Consider the following 20,861-nt stretch of genomic DNA (forward strand, 5'->3'; position numbering starts at 1 on the left):
AACCTTCTACCTGTATGTTAGACCCAATCCCAACCAAGTTGTTTAAGGACATATTCCCTTTGATCAGTGGCACTATTTTAGACATGATTAATCTATCCTTAGTAAATGGATATGTACCACAGGTTTTGAAAGTAGCTGTTATTAAACCTTTACTTAAGAAACCTTCTCTTGATCAAGATGAGTTAGTAAATTACAGACCTATATCTAATCTTCTTTTCTTATCTAAAATTCTTGAGAAAGTAGTTGCTAATCAACTTTGTGAACATTTACAAAGTAATGACCTACTTGAGGAGTTTCAGTCAGGCTTAGAGCTCATCATAGCACTGAAACAGCTCTGGTGAAGGTCACTAATGATATTCTCATGGCCTCAGATAATGGACTTGTGTCTTATACTTGTCCTGTTAGATCTCAGTGCTGCGTTTGATACAGTTGATCACAATATTCTCCTACAAAGACTTGAACATACTGTAGGGATTAAGGGGAAAGCATTAGGCTGGTTTAAATCTTATCTGTCAGACAGATTCCAATTTGTTCATGTTAATAATAAATCTTCCTCAAACTCTAGGGTCACCTGTGGAGTACCACAGGGTTCAGTCCTTGGACCAATTCTCTTTACTATATATATGCTTCAGATAGGCAAAATTATCAGACAGCATGGGATTATTTCCACTGTTATGCTGATGATACTCAGCTATATTTATCCATAAATCCTGATGAATCCAATCAATTACTTCGACTGCAGTCATGTCTTGATGACATCAAAAGCTGGATGACTTTAAATTTCCTGCATCTAAATTCTGACAAGACCGAAGTTGTAATCTTTGGGCCAGAGTCCTCAAAAAATAAACTTCTTAACCAATCACTTAATCTAGGTGGCATTAACCTGGCCTCTGGTAATAAAGTAAAAAATCTTGGTGTTATTTTTGACCAAGACATGTCATTTAAATCCCATATTAAACAGGTTTCCAGAGTTTCCTTTTTTCACCTCCGGAATATCGCCAAAATTAGAAACATTCTGTCCAGGAGTGATGCTGAAAAATTGGTCCATGCATTTGTTACTTCAAGGCTGGACTATTGTAATTCTTTACTATCAGGAAGTCCACAAAATGCAGTTCAAAGCCTTCAGCTGATCCAAAATGCTGCAGCAAGAGTTCTGATGAAAATCAACAAGAGGGATCATATTTCTCCAATTTTAGCTTCCCTTCATTGGCTTCCTGTTAAATCAAGAATAGAATTTAAAATTCTTCTTCTAACGTATAAAGCCCTTAATAATCAAACTCCATCATATATCAGAGCTCTGATTACCCCGTATGTTCCTAACAGAGCACTTCGCTCTCAGACTGCAGGTCTGCTGGTGGTTCTTAGAGTCTCTAAAAGTAGAATGGGAGGCAGATCCTTTAGCTATCAGGCTCCTCTCCTGTGGAACCAACTCCCAGTTTTGGTCCATGAGGCAGACACCCTGTCTACTTTTAAGACTAGGCTTAAAACTTTTCTTTTTGACAAAAATTATAACTAGTGGCTCATGTTACTCTCAGCTACCTTTATAGTTTTACTGCTATAGGCTTAGGCTACTGGAGTATATCAGGATCTAATTTTCTCACTCTATTGAGTTCTACTGTTCTTCAATTATGCATTATGTGTTGTCATTTCTGCTTTAACTTTCTGTTCTCTCTCTTTTCTCTTCATAGTAGGTACACCTGGTCTGGCGTTCTGTTAACTGTGACATCATCCAGAGAAGACGGCTCACCCGCTACTACCATCTAATGTAGAACAGATTACTAGATCAATGTGTGCTTCTGTGCTTTTTTGTTTCTCTTGTTGTGTCTCTGTTCTGTCTTCTGTAACCCCAGTCGGTCGAGGCAGATGACCGTTCATACTGAGCCCGGTTCTGCCGGAGGTTTTTCCTTCCCGCTAATGGGTGGTTTTTCTTCCCACTGTCGCTTCATGCTTGCTCAGTATGAGGGATTGCAGCAAAGCCATGTACAATGCAGATGACTCTTCCTGTGGCTCTACGCTTCCCCAGGAGTGAATGCTGCTTGTCGGGACTTTGATGCAATGAACTGGTTTCCTTATATAGGACATTTTTGACCAATCTGTATAATCTGACCCAATCTGTATAATATGATTGAACTTGACTTTGTAAAGTGCCTTGAGATGACATGTTTCATGATTTGGCGCTATATAAATAAAATTGAATTGAATTGAATTGAATTATTGGCTGCATGCTGAGCCTCTCTCCCTCTCTCTCGTTCCTGCGCAGCCTGATCGGTTTCACCTGGCAGGCTGCAATTAACCCGCAACTGCTTCCACCTGTTTCCACCGCTTTATAAGACTCACCTCTTTCTGTTCCCGTCGCTGGTCCATAGCGTTCACTCCCGCTCAGTCTCTGCCAGAATTCTTGTCAGCTCCGTTTTTGTTACCGTCAGCCTGAAGACTCCTTTCAACCTGGTTTTTGTTACAGTCAGCCTATAGACTTTCCGTCAGTTTGTTTTCTCCAGTACACGGCTCAGACATTCAGCTCTCCGGTGCACGGCTCAGACGTTCAGCTCTCCGGTGCACGGAGAGCTGAACGTTCAGCTTTCCGGTGCACAGCTCAGACGTTCAGCTTTCCGGTGCACGGCTCAGACGTTCAGCTCTCCAGTGCACGGCTCAGACGTTCAGCTCTCCAGTGCACGGCTCAGACGTTCAGCTCTCCGGTGCACGGCTCAGACGTTCAGCTCTCCGGTGCACGGCTCAGACGTTCAGCTCTTCAGTGCACGGCTCAGATGTTCTGCTCTCCAGTGTTCGGCTCAGATGTTCTGCTCTTCAGTGCTCGGCTCAGATGTTCTGCTCTCCAGTGTTCGGCTCAGATGTTCTGCTCACCAGTGCTCGGCTCAGATGTTCTGCTCTCCAGTATTCGGCTCAGAAGGTCTGCTCTCAAGTCCACGGCTCAAGAGGTCTGCTCTCCAAGACCTCAGCTCGGATGCTCTGTCCTGGTCGCTGACCTTCGGCTCCAGAGTTCCTCCCGGTCAGTCTCTCCACACGCCTCCTGCCGGCCAGCCTCTGCACCCTACACCTCCGTCTGTTGAAAGACTCTGGTCCCATCATCATCCATCTTCCACACCATTCAATAAAACTCACTCCTAAGAACTAGCTCTGTGTGTGCGCGTGCTGTGTCCGGGTTCATCCTCGAAAAATATCATAACAGTGGCCAAGTTGTGAACTTGATCTACTTTCCAGAACATTCACTGTAACCTTCACATAGAAACACTGAATTGAACCAGACTTCATATAATTGATCCCTCTCAGGTGACCAGCAATCCTGTAGTCAAATGCTGACACCATTAAAGTCACACGGGTGTGGCTTTGATGGTGTCACCATTGACACCACTGTGTGTCAGTGTCAGCATTGACACTGACACACAGTTTCAACTTGAAACTGTGTCAAAAGACAGATACAATGTTGCTCTTAATTTCTTTAGAGCACAGACAGTTTTTCTTGGAGGGCATGGCCAAGTGCAGAATCATGCCATGACCATACGTTGGTCCCTAATTTCCATACAGATCATAGGACCTGCACCAGAATCAATATGATTGATCCAGGTACTACCCTTCACAGGATTCCAGACCAACATTTGGTGGGTGTGGCCTATTTCCTCCACAGCGCCCCCTAGCAGTGCTAAAAGAATCATTCCAACGCCATACTTTAACTGAGGATTATGAAATTCAGTACACATCTGTAACGTCTCAGGACCTACAAAAAAAGTCTCTTGGAGTAATGGTGCATTGTGTGGACCATTTTGTCCCTTTCACTCAAGTCGTATTTGAGCAAATTCCTCTACAGCTTTTGATGTAGAGACTTTGGAATCATTCAATATATTCTTAAGGCATTGGAGGTCAAAATTTATCAAACTTTTTTGCTACATGAAAGCATGTGGGCGTGGCCAGGGCTCAAAGTTTGACTTCTCCCCATAAAAGACAAAACTGTAATTACTTCAACACACTAGGCTGCAGCCAAACTTTCTGTCATCTGACATAAGACCTCCCTATATTATTGCTAATGTGATGACATCACTGTTGCCCTGCCCACTTAGAACAGGAAGGTACCAGTTTCACTGGTGGATGTCTTCATTTCACAAACACATAAGTTTGAAGCAAAGTGTGATCCAACAAAACATGTTGATGTTGTACCTTATAAACAGTTACAGTTAGCTGGATAGAGTGGGCGTAGCAGAGCAGCGAATTTCCATAGCATGCCGCTTGCATACGTTTGGCTCTAAATCCCCTATGCAGCACACAATTAGCTTCAAATTGGAAATTAATGATATTTATCAATCTACCAACAAGTTCTATTGGATTACATAGAAATTTGGATCAGTGGGGCCCCCTACAATACTTATAAGGGTGTATCTCCCTGACCCATCATCAAATCCTCACAAAATTTGCTGTGCTTTATGATGGATGATTTTCAGCTGGTGAGTGTGATAAGATGATGACATCGCTTTAGCCCCACCAACCGAGAAATAGGTGAAAGTATATTTTTCAAATTTACCCTCATTTAAGGTGTTTATATGTTTTAAAACTTTGCCTAATATTACATAATAATTACGGGTGTCAATCTGAAAACAGGACATGGAGTCTACGTTGATGCTTTGCCACCAAATAGGAAGTGACCACAGCTTCTAACAGGAACATCAGATTTCAGTCAAATTTTCAACACTTCTCACCGAAGCATATCTAAGCCTGGCAGAGGATGATGTTTGCACGTGGCTTGCACGTGGTAACCCCTAGTGGTGAATGGTAGGCGAGTTCTGTGGAGGCACGTAGGTCATGTGCCCCTGTGGTCATGACACAGGCCGATTGGTGTTGAGCTTCGAGGGCCGCCCGATGCTGTTTGCAGCTTAAATTATAATTTATTGTAAGTGCATATTTGGCTTTCTTGTGTCTTTGTACGTATGTAATGATGTGATGTAATTTTGATGCCTATCTTGGCCAGGTCTCCCTTGCAAAAGAGATTTTTAATCTCAATGGGTATAACCTCGTTAAATAAAGGATAAATAAAATTAAAAAATAAATTGAATTTGAACTACAATTTGATGAATAAAAAAATCAAAAGTTTGTGTTTCACACATCTTAGGAGGAATATTTTTTGAATAGAAGAAAGTAGGTATCAAAGGACATTTTTCCTTGGTATGCCTTACTCAAGATGTGTGGCGTCATTAGTTTTCAGTCAAATAACTCCTTTACTTTATCTGGAAATGTGTACTGGCGTGGAAAGCTTGGTGCTGACTGTACAGAAGAATCTTTAGATTGAATATAAAGTATTATCACTTAGAATCCATTTTAACCTGTTCAAAAACCAAATATCATGCCAAACAAAACAACAAAAAAACAGAAAACATAAGACTCAGAATTCAAATCAGCATGAAAGCAGCAGTTCTACTAAGCAGAAATAAATAGTTTACCCACACATAGTGACACACAAAAACCCACAATTACATCAAATAAATGTAACTAAATTAATGAAACAGCAGTTCTAAAGAAGAGTGAAACTAAACTTGTTGAAAATACCCCTCTTTACCACACAGTTTGGGTTAATTGCACTACAGTGGATAAGTGTCTTGCTTTTTCAAGAACAATTTAGCTAAACATCTATGTGCAGGTGAATGTTCATGTCCAGTTGCACTTGGCGTGTAGCATCTCATTGAGCAGGTTGTTGCAGGGCACCTCACCACTCAGATGTCTGCAGTAAAGGTATTCTTCAACCAGAGTACTGAGGGAGCGTAGTTCAGACAAACACAGTAGCAGGAGATTGAAACGGTTGCAGTACTGAGATGAGGTTGTCAGTGTGTACTCCAGCAGGGCTCCTCTAATCTGCTCCTCCACACTTTCTACAAATTGGTGTTCTTCAAGCTCCTTCACAGCTGATAGAAAAGTAAACGCCACATCTAATAAACCATTATCATGTCTGTGTTTAAATTGTTTAAACTTGAACAAACAACACTGTATGAAAGGAAACAACTTGGTCACTCACCTGGGTTAAACAGGATAAGAAACCTGGTGCAAGCAAATTCTTGACGATCTACCTTCAGCATTCGAAGCTTCTCTACAAGCTCTGCCCCTCTTTGGGCCAGGTAGGCAAAAGCTGGGCCAGCATGAAAGATTATATATGACAGCTCCACCTGAACCAAGAAAGTACCTGCTTACATCAAGATAGGGATCCAGCTTTCTCTGAGCTAGCATAATCATGTGTAGCACCATATTACTCCTTTAAGTGACTATTTGGGTTGGGGCTGCACAATACCAAGTAAACAGGAAATCTTACAACTGATGTTAAATAATAAAGTTACAAAAGCATTTTCCATTCTCTTTTTTGTCTTCTTCTTCACGATGCTCCCAACATACACTTCCATATAGCATCTACAGCCAGTATGATGTAAAATGTGGTGGTAACAGCCCAGCAACTGGCAAAAAATATTATGGTCTAGGAAAATATGAATGCAGGGTAGTTGGAATGTAACAGCAGACCAAATATTGTAGTCCAAGCACTCTTGTGAGATGTATATTTAGTCTGCTACAATAGTTTCAGCACCAAAAAAAGCAAAGTCAACTATCTAAAAGACTATCACCCAGTTGCTCTCACCCAAATCATGAACACTCATCATACATTACAACAGCTCTTCTAGTTGACCTTAACCAACATCTATTTGCATGAAGGAGTCAACAGAGGATGTAGTAACAACAGGTCACACCTGGAGAAGGATAGGATGCTGCTTGTGGACTTCCATTCTGCCTTTTACACTGTTATTCCCCACAAACTTGTTACTAAAATGAAAAACCCTGACCTGGGCAGTGCTGATGGATTCTGGATTTCCTCAGGAATAGACCAAAGACCATCTGGGAGGGTAGGTACACATCACCAACCCTCATCCGGATCACAAGGGCACCCCAGGGCTATGTTGTCTGCCCCATTCTCTATCCAATATTCACTCATTACTGCTCCCCCATTTACTCCACCAACACTATAGTCAAGTTTGCTGACGACACCACTGTTCTAGGTTGGATAATAATGAGTCGGCCTACGGAGACCTTGAAACCATGGTGTCAGAAAAATGTCCTGGATCTTAACATATTAAAGACAAAATAAGTAATTGTTGCACAGTGGCGTGGTGGGTAGCGCTGTTGCCTTGCAGCAAGAAGGTCCTGGGTTCGAGTACACCACTGGGTCTTTCTGCATGGAGTTTGCATGTTCTCCCTGTGAATGCGTGGGTTGTCTCCGGGTACTCCGGCTTCCTCCCACAGTCCAAAAACATGACTGTTAGGTTAATTGGCCTCTCCAAATTGTCCTTAGGTGTGAATGGTTGTTTGTCCTGTTTGTCTGTCTGTGTTGCCCTGCGACAGACTGGCGACCTATCCAGGGTGTACCCCGCCTCTCGCCCAGTGAACGCTGGAGATAGGCACCAGCACCCCCCGCGACCCCATGAGGGATTAAGCGGTTTGGAAAATGGATGGATGGATAAGTAATTATAGACTTTGGGAAATCTAAGCCCACCACGCACACTCCCCTCTCGATACGTGGCAAAGAGATTGAGAGGGTTGATAACTACAGGTTCCTGGGTGTCCAAATCTCTGACCTCACTTGGAATGCAGACATCCATCTTTCAGCAGGTGGGGGAAACCCAACAAAGACTGAATGTCCTCAGCAAGTTAAAGGGCATTCTCCTTCCTCACCAGACGCTCATAAGCTTCTACAGGTCAGTGATAGATAGCTTCCTGGTGTATTGCTGCATTGTGTGGTTTTTCAGCTGCTCTTAGGAGCAGGAAGAACATGCAGCGGGTGGTGAAGTCAGCGGAAGGCACAATTGGATCACAGCTTCCCTGGATGATGGAAATTTACATCTGAAGACTCCAGAAGGAAGCCAGTGCAGCTGCAAAGGAATCCATTTATTCTGGAGACATCTTTTTCTCCACACCTATCTAATAAAAGGTTCACCAGAGTCAAAAGCAGTTTTTATTCCAGAGAGGTCAAATCAATCAAACCTATGAACCGAAGACACTTTAAGCTGGTAAACAATTTTTTTGTGAATTACATATCTGTTAGATTTTGAATATATGTAAGTGTGATATTTGCACTGCTAAATGAAAGCTGCTAAACCATTTTTTATTGTGTGAAACAATGAGAATAAATTCTATTCTATTCTATTCTGTTCTATTCTAACCTATCAAGAAGGAGAACGCTATTACAATTAAACTTTGAGATTTAGTATATCGTACAGTTCGGCCCTACCTTGCCTGCACCAGTTGTCAAGAATTATATTTTATATGATAACACAATAAATTTAACTTTGCAAGATGTATTCTCGCAGTATTTATGCGTTGACAAATACAGGAGAATCCATCTTGTACAGGTCCGGCTTTAACCGTTTGTGTCCAAACCAAAAACGGTTCGGACTGATCACGTTGTAGTAGGGCTGGACGATAATTCAATAACGATATATATCGATCGATAGATGTGTGGCACAATAAGAAAAAACAGGGTCGATAAAACTTCCTTCATTCCTTTCAGCCTATCTTATTAGTTGATGCTACAGTCACTACTTCCTCTTGACCAATCGTAATCGCGGACCCAGGCACACCGTCACAAAGCGCCGCCCTCTCAAACCACAACACAGAGCATGTGAATATGTCGCAGCAAGTAGCGGCGGAGGAAACGGTTCCAAAACGGGGTTTTACTAATTCGCCAGCCTGACAGAAATAAACCAGTAATTTGTAAAACTTGTAAGGAACCGGTAAAAACAAAGTCTGGTAACACAACCAACTTCTTTCATCACGTAAGCCGCTCACACCTGCAGCAGCATGAGCTGTGCAGCCCTGCGCGACACCGCGTCTTCTTCGGAGAAATCTTACGGAGTTTTTTCCAAAACAAAGCAGGTATAGCACCTAAACTGGGCTTCCTTCTTTGTGATACAATGGTATTGGTATATTTATTTTGGTCATTTTACTGGTCACTTTAGTTTATTCTTTGTCAGTATTTAAAAACATAACTCAGGTCTCTTAAGTTATTTTTCTTTAAAAAAATTCTGTTATGGTTAAAAAAGTTGGTTACATAAAGATTTAATTGGAATTCTGTGTTTGTGTTCTTTATTAAGATTAAATAATTTAGCAATATCATAAAATGTTCAGGCAGACCTGCACATAAAATATGGTTTTAAATATTTTCAATAATTATCGATATAGATCAATATGCATTTTTTTTTAAATCGATAAACTTTTTTTCTATATCGTCCAGCCCTACGTTGTAGTATTGTGGTTTAAGGCAGGACATACTGGTGTGATGAAAGCAAGATCTGATGAGCCCACACCCAAACCAACATAAACATGGAAGCACAGGAGGAGCTATCACATCTGTTTTGTAAGAATCCACGATTTCATCTTTGAAAGAAGAACAGCAAGAAGTGCGTTGAACAGCTTACTTTCTTGTGGTTTCTCATAAAGGCTGCTGCTTACGTTTTAATTTGATACCATGTTTGGCTTAAACCAACATTTGGTAGGCAGGCACTAGGTGTTGCTTCGCCCAATCATCTCGGAGAGTTGAGCTGAATGTTCCACCTTTTCCCCAAATGGATTCAAATGGAAAAGTCCCAGACTGATTGCTACACATGAGCAGTCTGACTTGCCAGGTTACAATAAACTTCCTTCACAGGAAGTTCATTTAGATCACTCTTACTACTCAAAACAAGGATACCACGGTACCGGTAACACACTTGAGGCTGTCATGACTACTTATCTTAACCAAAGAGGCTTATTTGACTCACCTGCCGCCCAGTGATCAGTAGAAGACTACCCTCAATGCCATAAAGAACTTGTCTCGAGACTATCTCCAGAACCAACAGCTCACTCCAGCAATTGTGCAGCAACTTCATCTGGTCACAGACCTTGGGACAAAGTAAGAGAAATTGGAACCATATGAACTGTAGCTGCATCCTGTTCATTGCTAAGTTTTTTATAAGACAATGCTTATTTTGTATGAGATTGCCCAAGCCAATCACTTCCAACATATCTATTCCCCCAATTCGTTTGTCATTCTTCTATGAAACATCCCTGTCACCAGAATTTGTCATACAATATGAAATACAATCATTTATTTGATTTGTTATATTTAGCGCCAACTACACTGCAAAAACAGAACAAAAAATAAGTAAAATGTTCTTGAAATTAGTGTATTTGTCCTTGATTTGAGCAGGTAAATAAGATTATCTAGCCTCGTGAGACCATCCTGATCTCGCGAGCTTTCAAGGTTTCACTCGCAGATCAGTCTGGCTACTTTCCGGTAAAGAAAATTTGGAGCAGTTCACCAAACGAACGTCCAATCAGCATTGGCTTTGAGGCGGGTTGAGGTGTGACGCAACGAGAAGCGCGAGAGTTCGGTCTAAAGAACATGGCGGCTTCAGCCGATGAAACTAGCGTTAGCATGGCTATCGAGCAAGTTTTATAGGAATTACAGAGTATTTCTTCACTGAAAGAAGAGCAAATCACTGCTCTGGAGGCTTTTCTCAGAGGAAAAGATGTTTTTGCTCTTCTCCCGACTGGTTTCGGCAAGAGCTTGTGGTTGTGTTTTCGTCGTCGCTGTTAGTATGTCATATGCTTCGTTGATCTGATTGGTTTATTTGGCCCGTCTATCACCAACATAGGCCAATCAGCTAACCAGTATTTTCGCCCCTTCCCAAAATTACTTCAACGGAAGGTTTCCAGATGGATATGCGGAGCAAATCCATCTGGCGGAGTCAGGTTAAAGATTATCTGCCAATGGAAGGGGTAATTTTACCCCTAAAATAAGATAATTACAGGACTGTCTCAGAAAATTTGAATATTGTGATAAAGTTCTTTATTTTCTGTAATGCAATTAAAAAACATGAAATGTCATACATTCTGGATTCATTACAAATCAACTGAAATATCGCAAGCCTTTTATTGTTTTAATATCGCTGATTATGGCTCAAGATAGGATTTTTGAGTTTTCTTCAGCTGTGGAGGTGGAGGGAATTCTGAACTCGAAGCCATTAGGTTATGTTTCCTCCAGCATTGCTGATCCAGACCCAGTGACACCAAACCATCTGTTGATGGGGCGGCCGGATGGGTCGCTGCTTCAGGTTGTGTACCCTGCAACTGAACTCCCCAGCAAACGCCGCTGGCGGCACTCCCAGGCTTTGGCAGATCAGTTCTGGTCCAGATTCGTCAGGGAATACCTTCCCAATTTACTTGTCAGACAGAAATGGCAGACCACTCAACCTGACCTGAGCGAGGATGCCGTGGTGATGCTCATGGATCCTCAACTTCCCAGAGCCCTTTGGCCAGTCGGACAAGTGGCTAAGCTTCACCCCAGCGCTGACGGCCGCATCAGGTCAGCAGATGTTCAAGTTAAAGATCGAGTTTATACTCGACCAGTAGCGAGGATGATTGTTCTTCCGGCAACACCAGAAGAGGCCGGCGGCAAAGATTCATCTACAAAGACTTAGTTCATCGCCTTTGTTTGAAACAAATGTACTTCATACATTTGGGGGCGGCTGTTACAAAGGCTCGAGTGTTTCATACTTTGGCTTGGGAGGGGGGATGTGCGCCACTCGGTGGCGAGTTCGTATAGCACATGCTGCAGCTGCAGAAGCACTGTAGCTCTGAGGGAGGAGACGTGCAGCTGCTGCTAACGGCTCCGGTTGGAGTCGAGGTGCGTTCCTGACTTAATGTAAGTGCTTGTGTTAAATGTATTGAGGCAGTTTACGTTGTAGTTCAGTCTCTATTACATGTTGGTGTTGTATTATTAAAGTTGTCAGTTTATTGCAACTTTCAATTACTCCACGTGAGTAAGCCTGTTAGCTCTCGGTTGTAGCATTTGTTAGATGTATGAGTTGGCTTAATGTGGGCTTATTTCTGTTATGCTTTAGACCACACACCCATACCCAATTGTATCATTACCTTACCCGCCACATCTCCAAGCCTACCTCATACTGCATGTCTGTACTGCTGCTGAACTGCAATTAAAGAGAGACTCAAACCAGAAACCTCTCCTCCGTTTGTCCTGACCAACACTCAGTGGCGAGCGTAAATTCTTTACCAGCCTAAGTCTAAGACGTGGAACCTCCACTACATATATATATATATATATATATATATATATATATATATATATATATATATATATATATATATATTGAGAACACACGTGATCTCAATGCAATTTACAAAGTCACATTAAATCAAATCATCCAGACAGATTGGCCAAAAGGTTTTCTATCCAAGGAAACCCAGCAGATTGCATTGAGTCTTGACAAGCAGCATTCACTCCTCCTTAAACAGCGCACAGCCGTAGTGGAGATCGTCTGCATTGTCAATGGCAACCCCTTATATTGTGCATGCATGATGTGACAGTGGAGAGGAAAACCTCCACCAAAACCAGGCTCAATGTGAATGGTCCTCTACCTTGACCAACTGGGGGTTAGAGAAGACAGAGCAGAGACACAAAAAAAGCACAAATTATCTATTAGTACTTTTCTATCAGATCGTTGATATATGATGGAGCTTGATTATTATGGCTTTATATGTTAGAGGGAGAATTTTAAATTGCATTCTTGATTTAACAGGAAGCAAATGAAGGGAAGCTATAGGAGAAATATGATCTCTCTTGTTGATTTTCATCAAAACTCTTGCTGCAGCATTTTGGATAAGCTGCTTCCCATCATCCGGTGAAACTTCCTGTTTACGGTAAAGCATACTATGTCACTTTCTGTTGTCACGGTGTGAATCGCTGTCTGTTGCTCCAGACTCTCTCGCTTTTATCTTTAATCTCTTTGCTGTAACATCTGTTTCTAACACATAAGCACTTTTAAAACATTCTCTGTTGCTGCACATCGCGCTTGGGAACTCCTCACCCGCTGAGAAGCCGACCCTGGTGATTGGGAGCTCAATAGTCAGAAACATGACACTAGAGCATGTGTTAAAGTAAAAATAATCAGTTTGACTGAACATTTTTTGAGTCAGCCCATATATTCCCGGGACCGTGGAAATAATGCCACATTAGTTAAAATAATTAGGACGCCTGTAAAATCTGCCACTCCAGCAGACATCAATAAAGCACCACAAAGGTTATGGATTTAAATGGATAAAACTGCAAGATTAGAATAACGACTTATTCTACAAACTAATATGGGTAAATTAGGGATTAAAGCACCAGTGAAAATAGTTTGGAGTTGTACACAGTTACCTAAAAGGTTTGAGGAGACTTAACATCTCTCTGTTTGAACACAAAATAGCACAATAGTTGTCCTTTAACTAGATGTTAAAACATCCAGAACGGAAAAAACACATAAACAGAGTTTAGCCAACTATTAACCTTGAGGTCTTTTAGACCAGGATAATCTAACGATCGTCTCATTGCGTACATAGAGAAAAGAAATGAGGTCAATTAGATTAGTTGGACGTTTGGTATCTGGTCAGGACAGCAGAAGCGACTCCTGGACACAAGATGATGATAGGAGGATAACAGCTTGAACATGATATCAATGCATGAAGGTTGGCTCTGAGGAACATCAGAGCTGCAATAGCACGCGACAGTGAAACTCCTGCTGTGCTAAAAACATCTTAAACAGGACTATGCATGACTGCTTTGCTTAACAGGTGATGGAATTCAACTACAAGGTTTCACGAACCTGACATGGAGAGGTTGGCTTTCAGGAAACGCACCTTGAACACACTCTTGGACTCTTAACGACTGAACATTTGAAAATGGGGATTTAACAATATGCAACTTGGGGTTAATGGGCTCGAAAGCGGGACACTTTGCAAGATGTATTCTCGCAGTATTTATGCGTTGACAAATACAGCTGTGGACACCCAGGAATAGCTGCTGTGGTTTGTAAATGTCAGAGATTTGTCGCAGGTGGTGGAGTGTATTGATGACCCAGGCACTTGGAACCAGGTTGGACCAAGGAGACGACGTCGTGTTCCCACAGGGATTACCTGTAACCTAACACTGACTGTGAACATTTTTGGTGTTTGGGTTTGCTGGGGTTGCCAAAAGGAGCATCGGATATGACTTTCTCTATCCTGACCAGGTTCACACTTAAAACCCAAAGAATATAATTATACAGGCCTGAACAAATACGGACACAGAGACGTGTTCAAACAAAGAATTCCTATAATCCACAGATTAAAATGCAGCTACTAAGGCTAAACAAAGAATTAAAAGAGGGGCAAAACTTAATGCTGATCATTTACCAATGGGTGGTCAATATTTTAGAGGGTTTAAAGGAACTGCACAATTTCTTCAATAATCACAACAGACAGTGATTGATGAAACAAAAAAAAAGCAAATTCTAGAATGGGGATTTTTAATCTGCTGGGACAAGACACGGTGCAAACATAAAATAAAGATTTATAGATCACTGGGTGATATACGTTAACATAAACATAACATAACACAGATGCTGAATTTGGAAAAACTGTAGAAAAAGCAACAGTAGTAATAATGGATAAATGACAAGGAAAGAAAATCACTTAGAGTAATGTCTGCCTAAAGTTTTTCAAGGGTAAACTAAACACATGAGAACCGAGAACAAGATACTTGTTAAAGGGTTGATTTACTTTGGGTTAAAATTATGCTTGGGTGTATTATCAATTAATCTAATGTTAGATGACTGAAACAGGTTTAAAGTCTCATAAAAAATCTATCTAGAGCAGTGTGGAGCAGTTAAATGATCAGGGGGAGATGTTGTTAAAAGAAAAACAATGAGTTACTGCTCACAGCATACTACAGTTTAAAGGTTTCTTTCAATCAACATTCAAACAGGGGGACATAGGATACAACCAGGGTTGCTTACAAAGGCAATCTGTTAAAACAAGCAGAAAGGATTAAAAAATAAGAAAATAATGGGGTTAGAATTGCTCTTCGCTTTAGGTGAAAGGCATATTCAACTAGAAGTCTTTTGATTTGATGCACGTCAAGCTGAAACTGATTCACAGAACTACTTCCTGTCTCCGCCCTGGGCTACACCCACTTCCTGAATAGAACCAATCATGACTTTATGTGCGCTAGGGGCATGCACAACACTTTCTTTTTCTCAGCTGAGTTTTTCAAAATAAGACAAGAAGTACATAGGGTTGTCTCTGAGTACCATCACAACAATACTCTGGAAATATATATAGTGGAGCTTTCTTTTACAAACTTAAAGGGTTTTTCTGTTGGGCTTTTTAGAAAAATGTGAAGTATTTTAGAGCTGGTTCAGCAATAAGTTTCTGAAAGGTTTAAATACAATTCCTTGTTGAGACTTAGTGTGCTAAATAAGGTGAACCTTGACACAGTAGCCATGAAATATATGATGACAAATTTCTGTTGCAGAGATTTTTCAACTGGTGGACATTGTAAGGTGAGACACACTTGGGAACATTTTGTTAAAGAATTATAAAGAAATGCTGCTGGAGATAAAGTTGAACATTCGGATTTTTTCCGTTAATATAAGAGTAATGCAAGATCTAATGATTACAGTAAAGGAGGTTAAGCTAAGAGCACAATAGTTGGGAACGGAAATATCTGGATGTGAAAGTGTTTGAAGAAGGTAAATGACACAAGATTGGGAGTCTTGATCAGAACACTAATTACACCTTGTTTCTGTTCTTCAATAGTAAACAAGGCCTGGTGTCTGCCAACCATCTTCACAAAGCATTTTAATGGTATTGAAATGCTTATTGCCCGAGCCAGGAGTGAACACTAATTACCATCCAACTAAATCGTTTTTGTCCGCGAAGAGGAGCAAGAAAAGGACTTAAGAAGTTTGGGAGTAACTTGCCAGAGAAGTATGATTTTTTAATGTTTTCTTCTTTCTTTTTGCCACGAAGGAGCAATTGCCTGAGAACCCTGAGCTGACCACTTATGCACGAATAGATTCATGCCTGTCATGTGCTTAGACTGGCCTGACGTTTTTTACTTGCGTTATTGACGTACAGACTCTTTTTATATCACAAAACTGATTTTTTCTCTTTTTTTCTCCTTTCTCTTTTCCACTGACTTCCATGTTTGATTTTATGTGTTATGACGTTTATACTGTGATGTTGCATTAAGTTGATCGCTATGGTTTTATGATTAAGAATGGAAACTGTCTGTTACAGACACACACACCAAGACCTACAGTTCTTGCAATCTTTTTGCTTTGTTATATAGAGAACCAGGATCTGATGGCTATCACAGATCCATAAATTACTTGGTAAGGCTAATTTTTAGATTCAATACAGGGTGTCTTCTCGCTCAGATTGGCCCAGAGTGGGAGTGCCCTAGACTGGGCTCCATCAGTTTTTTGCCTTTTCTTAGAGAGATGTTTTTTTCTGCTGAAGACTCAGCCTGCCCTGTGATGCCCCCTACTGGTACTCTTGGATTTGTGAGGTTTGAAAGTGATGGATGTTTGTCCATGGGAATGTGGAGTGGAGGACCAAGTAGGAGGTTTCTTGGGGTGGAGGTAGAGTAGACGAATTTGGCCTTGATTACTGAACAGCCTTAGCTTACCTAGTCTAAAATAAACTTAAAATAATGTGCGCGTAGGAACCTAAAACAGGCCTAGTTCAAATAGCTGAACCCTAAATTGTAGATAAAATGCTGGGACTGTGGTCTTGACTAAAAAATGCTGAATTATGAAGTATTCATGCGGATTGATGCTATGATGTTTCCATTGAAGTTTGTCCTGCCCATTTCTTGGAGCTGTTTTCGTTGTGATGTGCCTTTGGGGCACACCAACAGGGGGGGCTAACGGACAGCTGGACTGCTTTTTACAAAGTGCCTTTCGGGCACACCAGCATAGATTGTGTGACCCCAGAGACTGAGCCGCACTATCGACAGCCATGGAGATCACGGATGGATGGACTCTGGAAGCCGGAAGCTGACGTGCTTGGATTGCTTGGACTGGACAGAATGACCGACTGTTCTGGGAGAGGGACAGCCTGAGAGATGTCGTTCCACTGGTTGATCATCTTTGGTGATGTGCCATTTAGGCACATCATCAGGGGTTCTGTTAGGATATCAACGAGGTCAAGTGGAACGAGCTGTTTATCCCGGAGCTGCATGGCACACTTAGATGGCACTGACCCAAAAGATTGGCACATATCTATCAGATACCACCCCGGAGGTGACACAGTTTCTCTACTGATTTCACAGTTTGTATGTATACAGCCCTTGCATGGGTGTGTATCTAGATCCCTATATAATGTATGTGTGATGAGCAATCAGGGCTTCTTACCGATCAAGAGCCCATCAGCGCTGGTGTGACTGTAACTGTTTCTCTGTCTTTACGTAGATAAAATATAACTAAAAGTATACTTGTCTGTTTTATGCGTCCTACATTCAAGGTAATAAGTAAGTGGGGGTCGCCTGACTGGGTAAAACGAGCTGGGTCCACCGAGGGTGTTTCGTCGTAGACGGGGCACGGTGAAAACAGTAACACCTCACTTGCTTATTGTGCAAAGTCAACTTTAACCAAATCTGGTAGTTTTACAATATGCAATGAACATTCCTGTCTCTGTCCCACCTTTCAGCTTCAGAGCCTTGGCGTCATCCTGGACAGCCTCGCCATCCTCTCCTTCACTTTTCACAGCATCACCTGGTTAACTTTCATCTCTGCAGCATCAAGTTCTTCCTTCACACTTTTAACAAACTGGTCCACAGTCCACTTTACAGTTTCAGCTCCTGTCCCCCCCTGTCCTCCAGAAAACCTCCAAAAGCTACAACTAGTACCAAAGACAGCAACTTTCATCATTACATTATCTACTTCACACCTGAACATTAACTCCACTGGCTCCCTGTCACATTCAGTATAAATTAATCCTATGATCATACAAGGCCAACCACAACCTGAAATATTCAGGACACATAACCAACACTATGATGTCATACATTTTAGTTTAACACAGATCGCACATTACAATAATCAGTTTTTGCTTTGCCCGTTATTGCTCAACAATTAATTATCACAGCTTATGAGTTTATAAAAAGGCATTATTTAGCTTTTTTGAAGTTTAATAAAACTGTTATATCCTAGCCCAGTGACAGGAGCCCCACCCCCACGACCCTGTGTGATGTCGAGCTGCGTTTCCCCATCAGATACGGCTTGACGTCACACCTGTAGGGAAAAGCCGGTAAAGAAAATCTATGAAGGGTGGGATGTTACATTTTTAAAGAGTTTAATAAAATTGCTCAGGATTTATCAGAAAAACATAACTTGCTTTTAAATATGAACATGTTTAATTAGCAAAATGTTATTAATGTATTTTGTAAAGTTAAACATTGTTGAAGGTAATCTTGGCTGCAGTACTGTCTGTCTGGCAGGTGTTTTGGGTTGGAGTAAAATGAGTCCATAGATCCACAGACAGGAGGCTTTTTCAGCGGTTTCTAGTACGACTTGCTTCTACAGTGTAGCTCCACATCCGCTCCACTCCGTGTAAAAATAAAAAAATAATTTCCTAAAAGTTCTCTGAGAAACTGAGAATCACCTCTGGCCTCACCCAGTTAGAACCTGTTCTCCAATCCATGCTGTAGCTGAAGTTTCTTTTTTTGATGTAGTTTCCTTAATAATCAAAATCAAAATCCATGTCATTTTATTAAGAGTGTACTGGTGCGCAGCGGCTCATTAGATTTGTCGCTGCTGTATATTGACTGACAGCAGCTCTGACTTCTTTGGTTCAGAAAAGCGCAGGTTAAATTATTTATTTTATCTCATTACTTTTCCTAACCGGACTCAGTCAAATGCAGGAAATTGTTTTATATTCCAACCCTTCTTAAAAAAAAGCGCGTCATGCTAAATAAGGTGGAAGTAATTCATTAATTAACTGCAGGAGCAGCGACAGTCCCCTTACCAATGGAAGTTGTTGTCAGATGGTCAATCCGCTCCACTTCCTGACCTGCTGGTTTGCATAAACCCAAAGAAAACCTTTGACCACCGCTACTTTCATTCATGCATCTGTGGCCAGTTTGAGATGTTCTTCCAAAAGTTATAATGAAGAATGATAAGCACCGATGAAGCTCAGTCTGGCAATGTTCGCTTTGCAAAGACCCGCCCTACTCTCTTTCTGATTGGCTAATGTCCCGGCTCTGCCATGTTTCATTGGTTGAGAGCAGATTCAGTTTAAAACCTTGAATAAAAAGTGTAGACGGAACAATTTGCGCTACATTTCCAAATTACGGAAATCCATCGCAGCGACGGAGAACTTTAACCCCTGCACTAGAGACACCAGGGACCATAGTCAAATGCCTGCCAGGGGCCAGAAAGGGCGACATCGAATCCTACCTGAAACTGCTAGCTAAGGATAAACGTAAACACAAGTAAGATTGTTATTCATGCTGGCGGTAATGACACCCGGTTACGCCCATCGGAGGTCACTAAAGTTGGTGTTGGTGATCTGACCAGTGATGACATGTTTAGCAGTATGTCATCATTTGGATTTATTAGCTCTCCTAAATGCTGACAACCCAGGGTCCAGGCCAGGAAGCAGAGCCGTAATTTAGCATACCTCTCTGCAGCTTCTGTACTGTTACCCACCCATTACCGTATTGAGACAGTGTCTTTCCCAAATTCTTCTTCTATATATTAGAAGATTTGAACTATCATCTGCCTGCCTGTTTCCCGACCTGTGTTCTGCCTTATGTTACCGAGTCTGCCTGATCCTCTTCTGACACTGCCTGCCTGGAATTCGGACCCCATCCTGACTCTGATTGCCCTTCTGGAAACCGGATCGGATCTGCCTCTGGACCCCTGTCTCTGCCAAGCCTGGACTGCCTGCCTGTGTGCCCGACCCTTTCTGCCCGTGAGTAACTGAGCCAGACTAACCCCTGTATACCTCTGCATCCAGCCTGTTATCGGACCCGGACCGGACCTTACCTTGCCCTCGGATTGCCCCTCTGTACCGCCGCTGGACCTCTGCCCTCTCAACTCCGACCTCGGACTGACCTTGGACCACAAACCCGGAAAATCCCCACCATCTCTCGGACCGCTGCCTCCATCCCCGCTCTTCAGCTAAAAGCCGGCGCTCAGCATTCCCTCTTAATAAGGTTAGTGATCTAGCTCTTGCACGGTGTAGTGCAGCTTCCACAGATCACTAACCTGTGTCTCTGTCTCCAGGGGTTTCCAGTCTTAGCACGGGCGGAAGCGCTCCGAGTTGCCGTGCTCACGCTTGTAAATAAAACATTACTTAAAACGTCACTGACTTGTCCTGGTTGAATCTTGGGTCCAGTTTCGGTTCTTCACAGTACAATCTGGCCAAGATATGGACTCTTCACTGGACGGTCAGTGGCGGGCAGGCGTTGAGAAATCAATTTCTATGTTGGAAGCTGGCGTGGCTGAGATTTTAGCCCATCTCCGCGAACAAGCTACCCCGCCCCCCGCCCCGACACTTCCGCAAGCGTCAGCTCCCGTCACCACAACGCGTGCGGTGACGTCAGCGCTTCCTGAGCCACGTCTCACCCCGCCCGAGTTATTCAGGGGCAATCCCGATCAATGCCGGGCTTTTCTTACCCAGTGTGAGATCCATTTTGAATTACAGCCGTCCTCTTACCCTACTGATCGGTCCAAGGTGGCCTACGTTATTTCCCTGCTGGCTGGCAAGGCTAAGTAATGGGGAACTTCCGAGTGGCAGAATGACTCTCCCATCTGCCACTTGTATTATGGCTTCTCCTGCGAGTTAACCAGGGTATTCAGTCCGGTGCTACCCTGCCGGGAGTCCACTAGGGGGCTCTTATCCATCAGGCAGGGTGATAAGTCTGTCTCTGAATACATTGTTGATTTTCACTTGTAGGCAGCAGAGAGTACTTGGAATGAACCTGCCCTAATGGATGTCTTTATTACTGGACTGAATGA

At 42.2% G+C, this 20,861-nt stretch overlaps 1 protein-coding gene across 1 annotated transcript in view; it reads right to left on the bottom strand.

The window, feature by feature from the left end:
• Positions 1–5,649: 5,649 nt before the first annotated feature.
• LOC105917115 (nuclear receptor subfamily 5 group A member 2-like) overlaps positions 5,650–20,861 on the bottom strand; it is a 48,809-nt gene continuing 33,597 nt past the window's right edge. Inside the window, exons 5-7 of the mRNA XM_021310196.2 lie at positions 9,795–9,914; positions 6,014–6,161; positions 5,650–5,903 (exon numbers count right to left, since the gene is read on the bottom strand). Of these exons, the coding sequence (XP_021165871.1) occupies positions 5,650–5,903; positions 6,014–6,161; positions 9,795–9,914 (522 nt within the window). The remainder of the gene's footprint in view (positions 5,904–6,013; positions 6,162–9,794; positions 9,915–20,861) is intronic.

This window comes from Fundulus heteroclitus, unplaced genomic scaffold (assembly GCF_011125445.2).
Source record: "Fundulus heteroclitus isolate FHET01 unplaced genomic scaffold, MU-UCD_Fhet_4.1 scaffold_163, whole genome shotgun sequence".
NCBI classification, from domain to species: Eukaryota; Metazoa; Chordata; class Actinopteri; order Cyprinodontiformes; family Fundulidae; genus Fundulus; species Fundulus heteroclitus.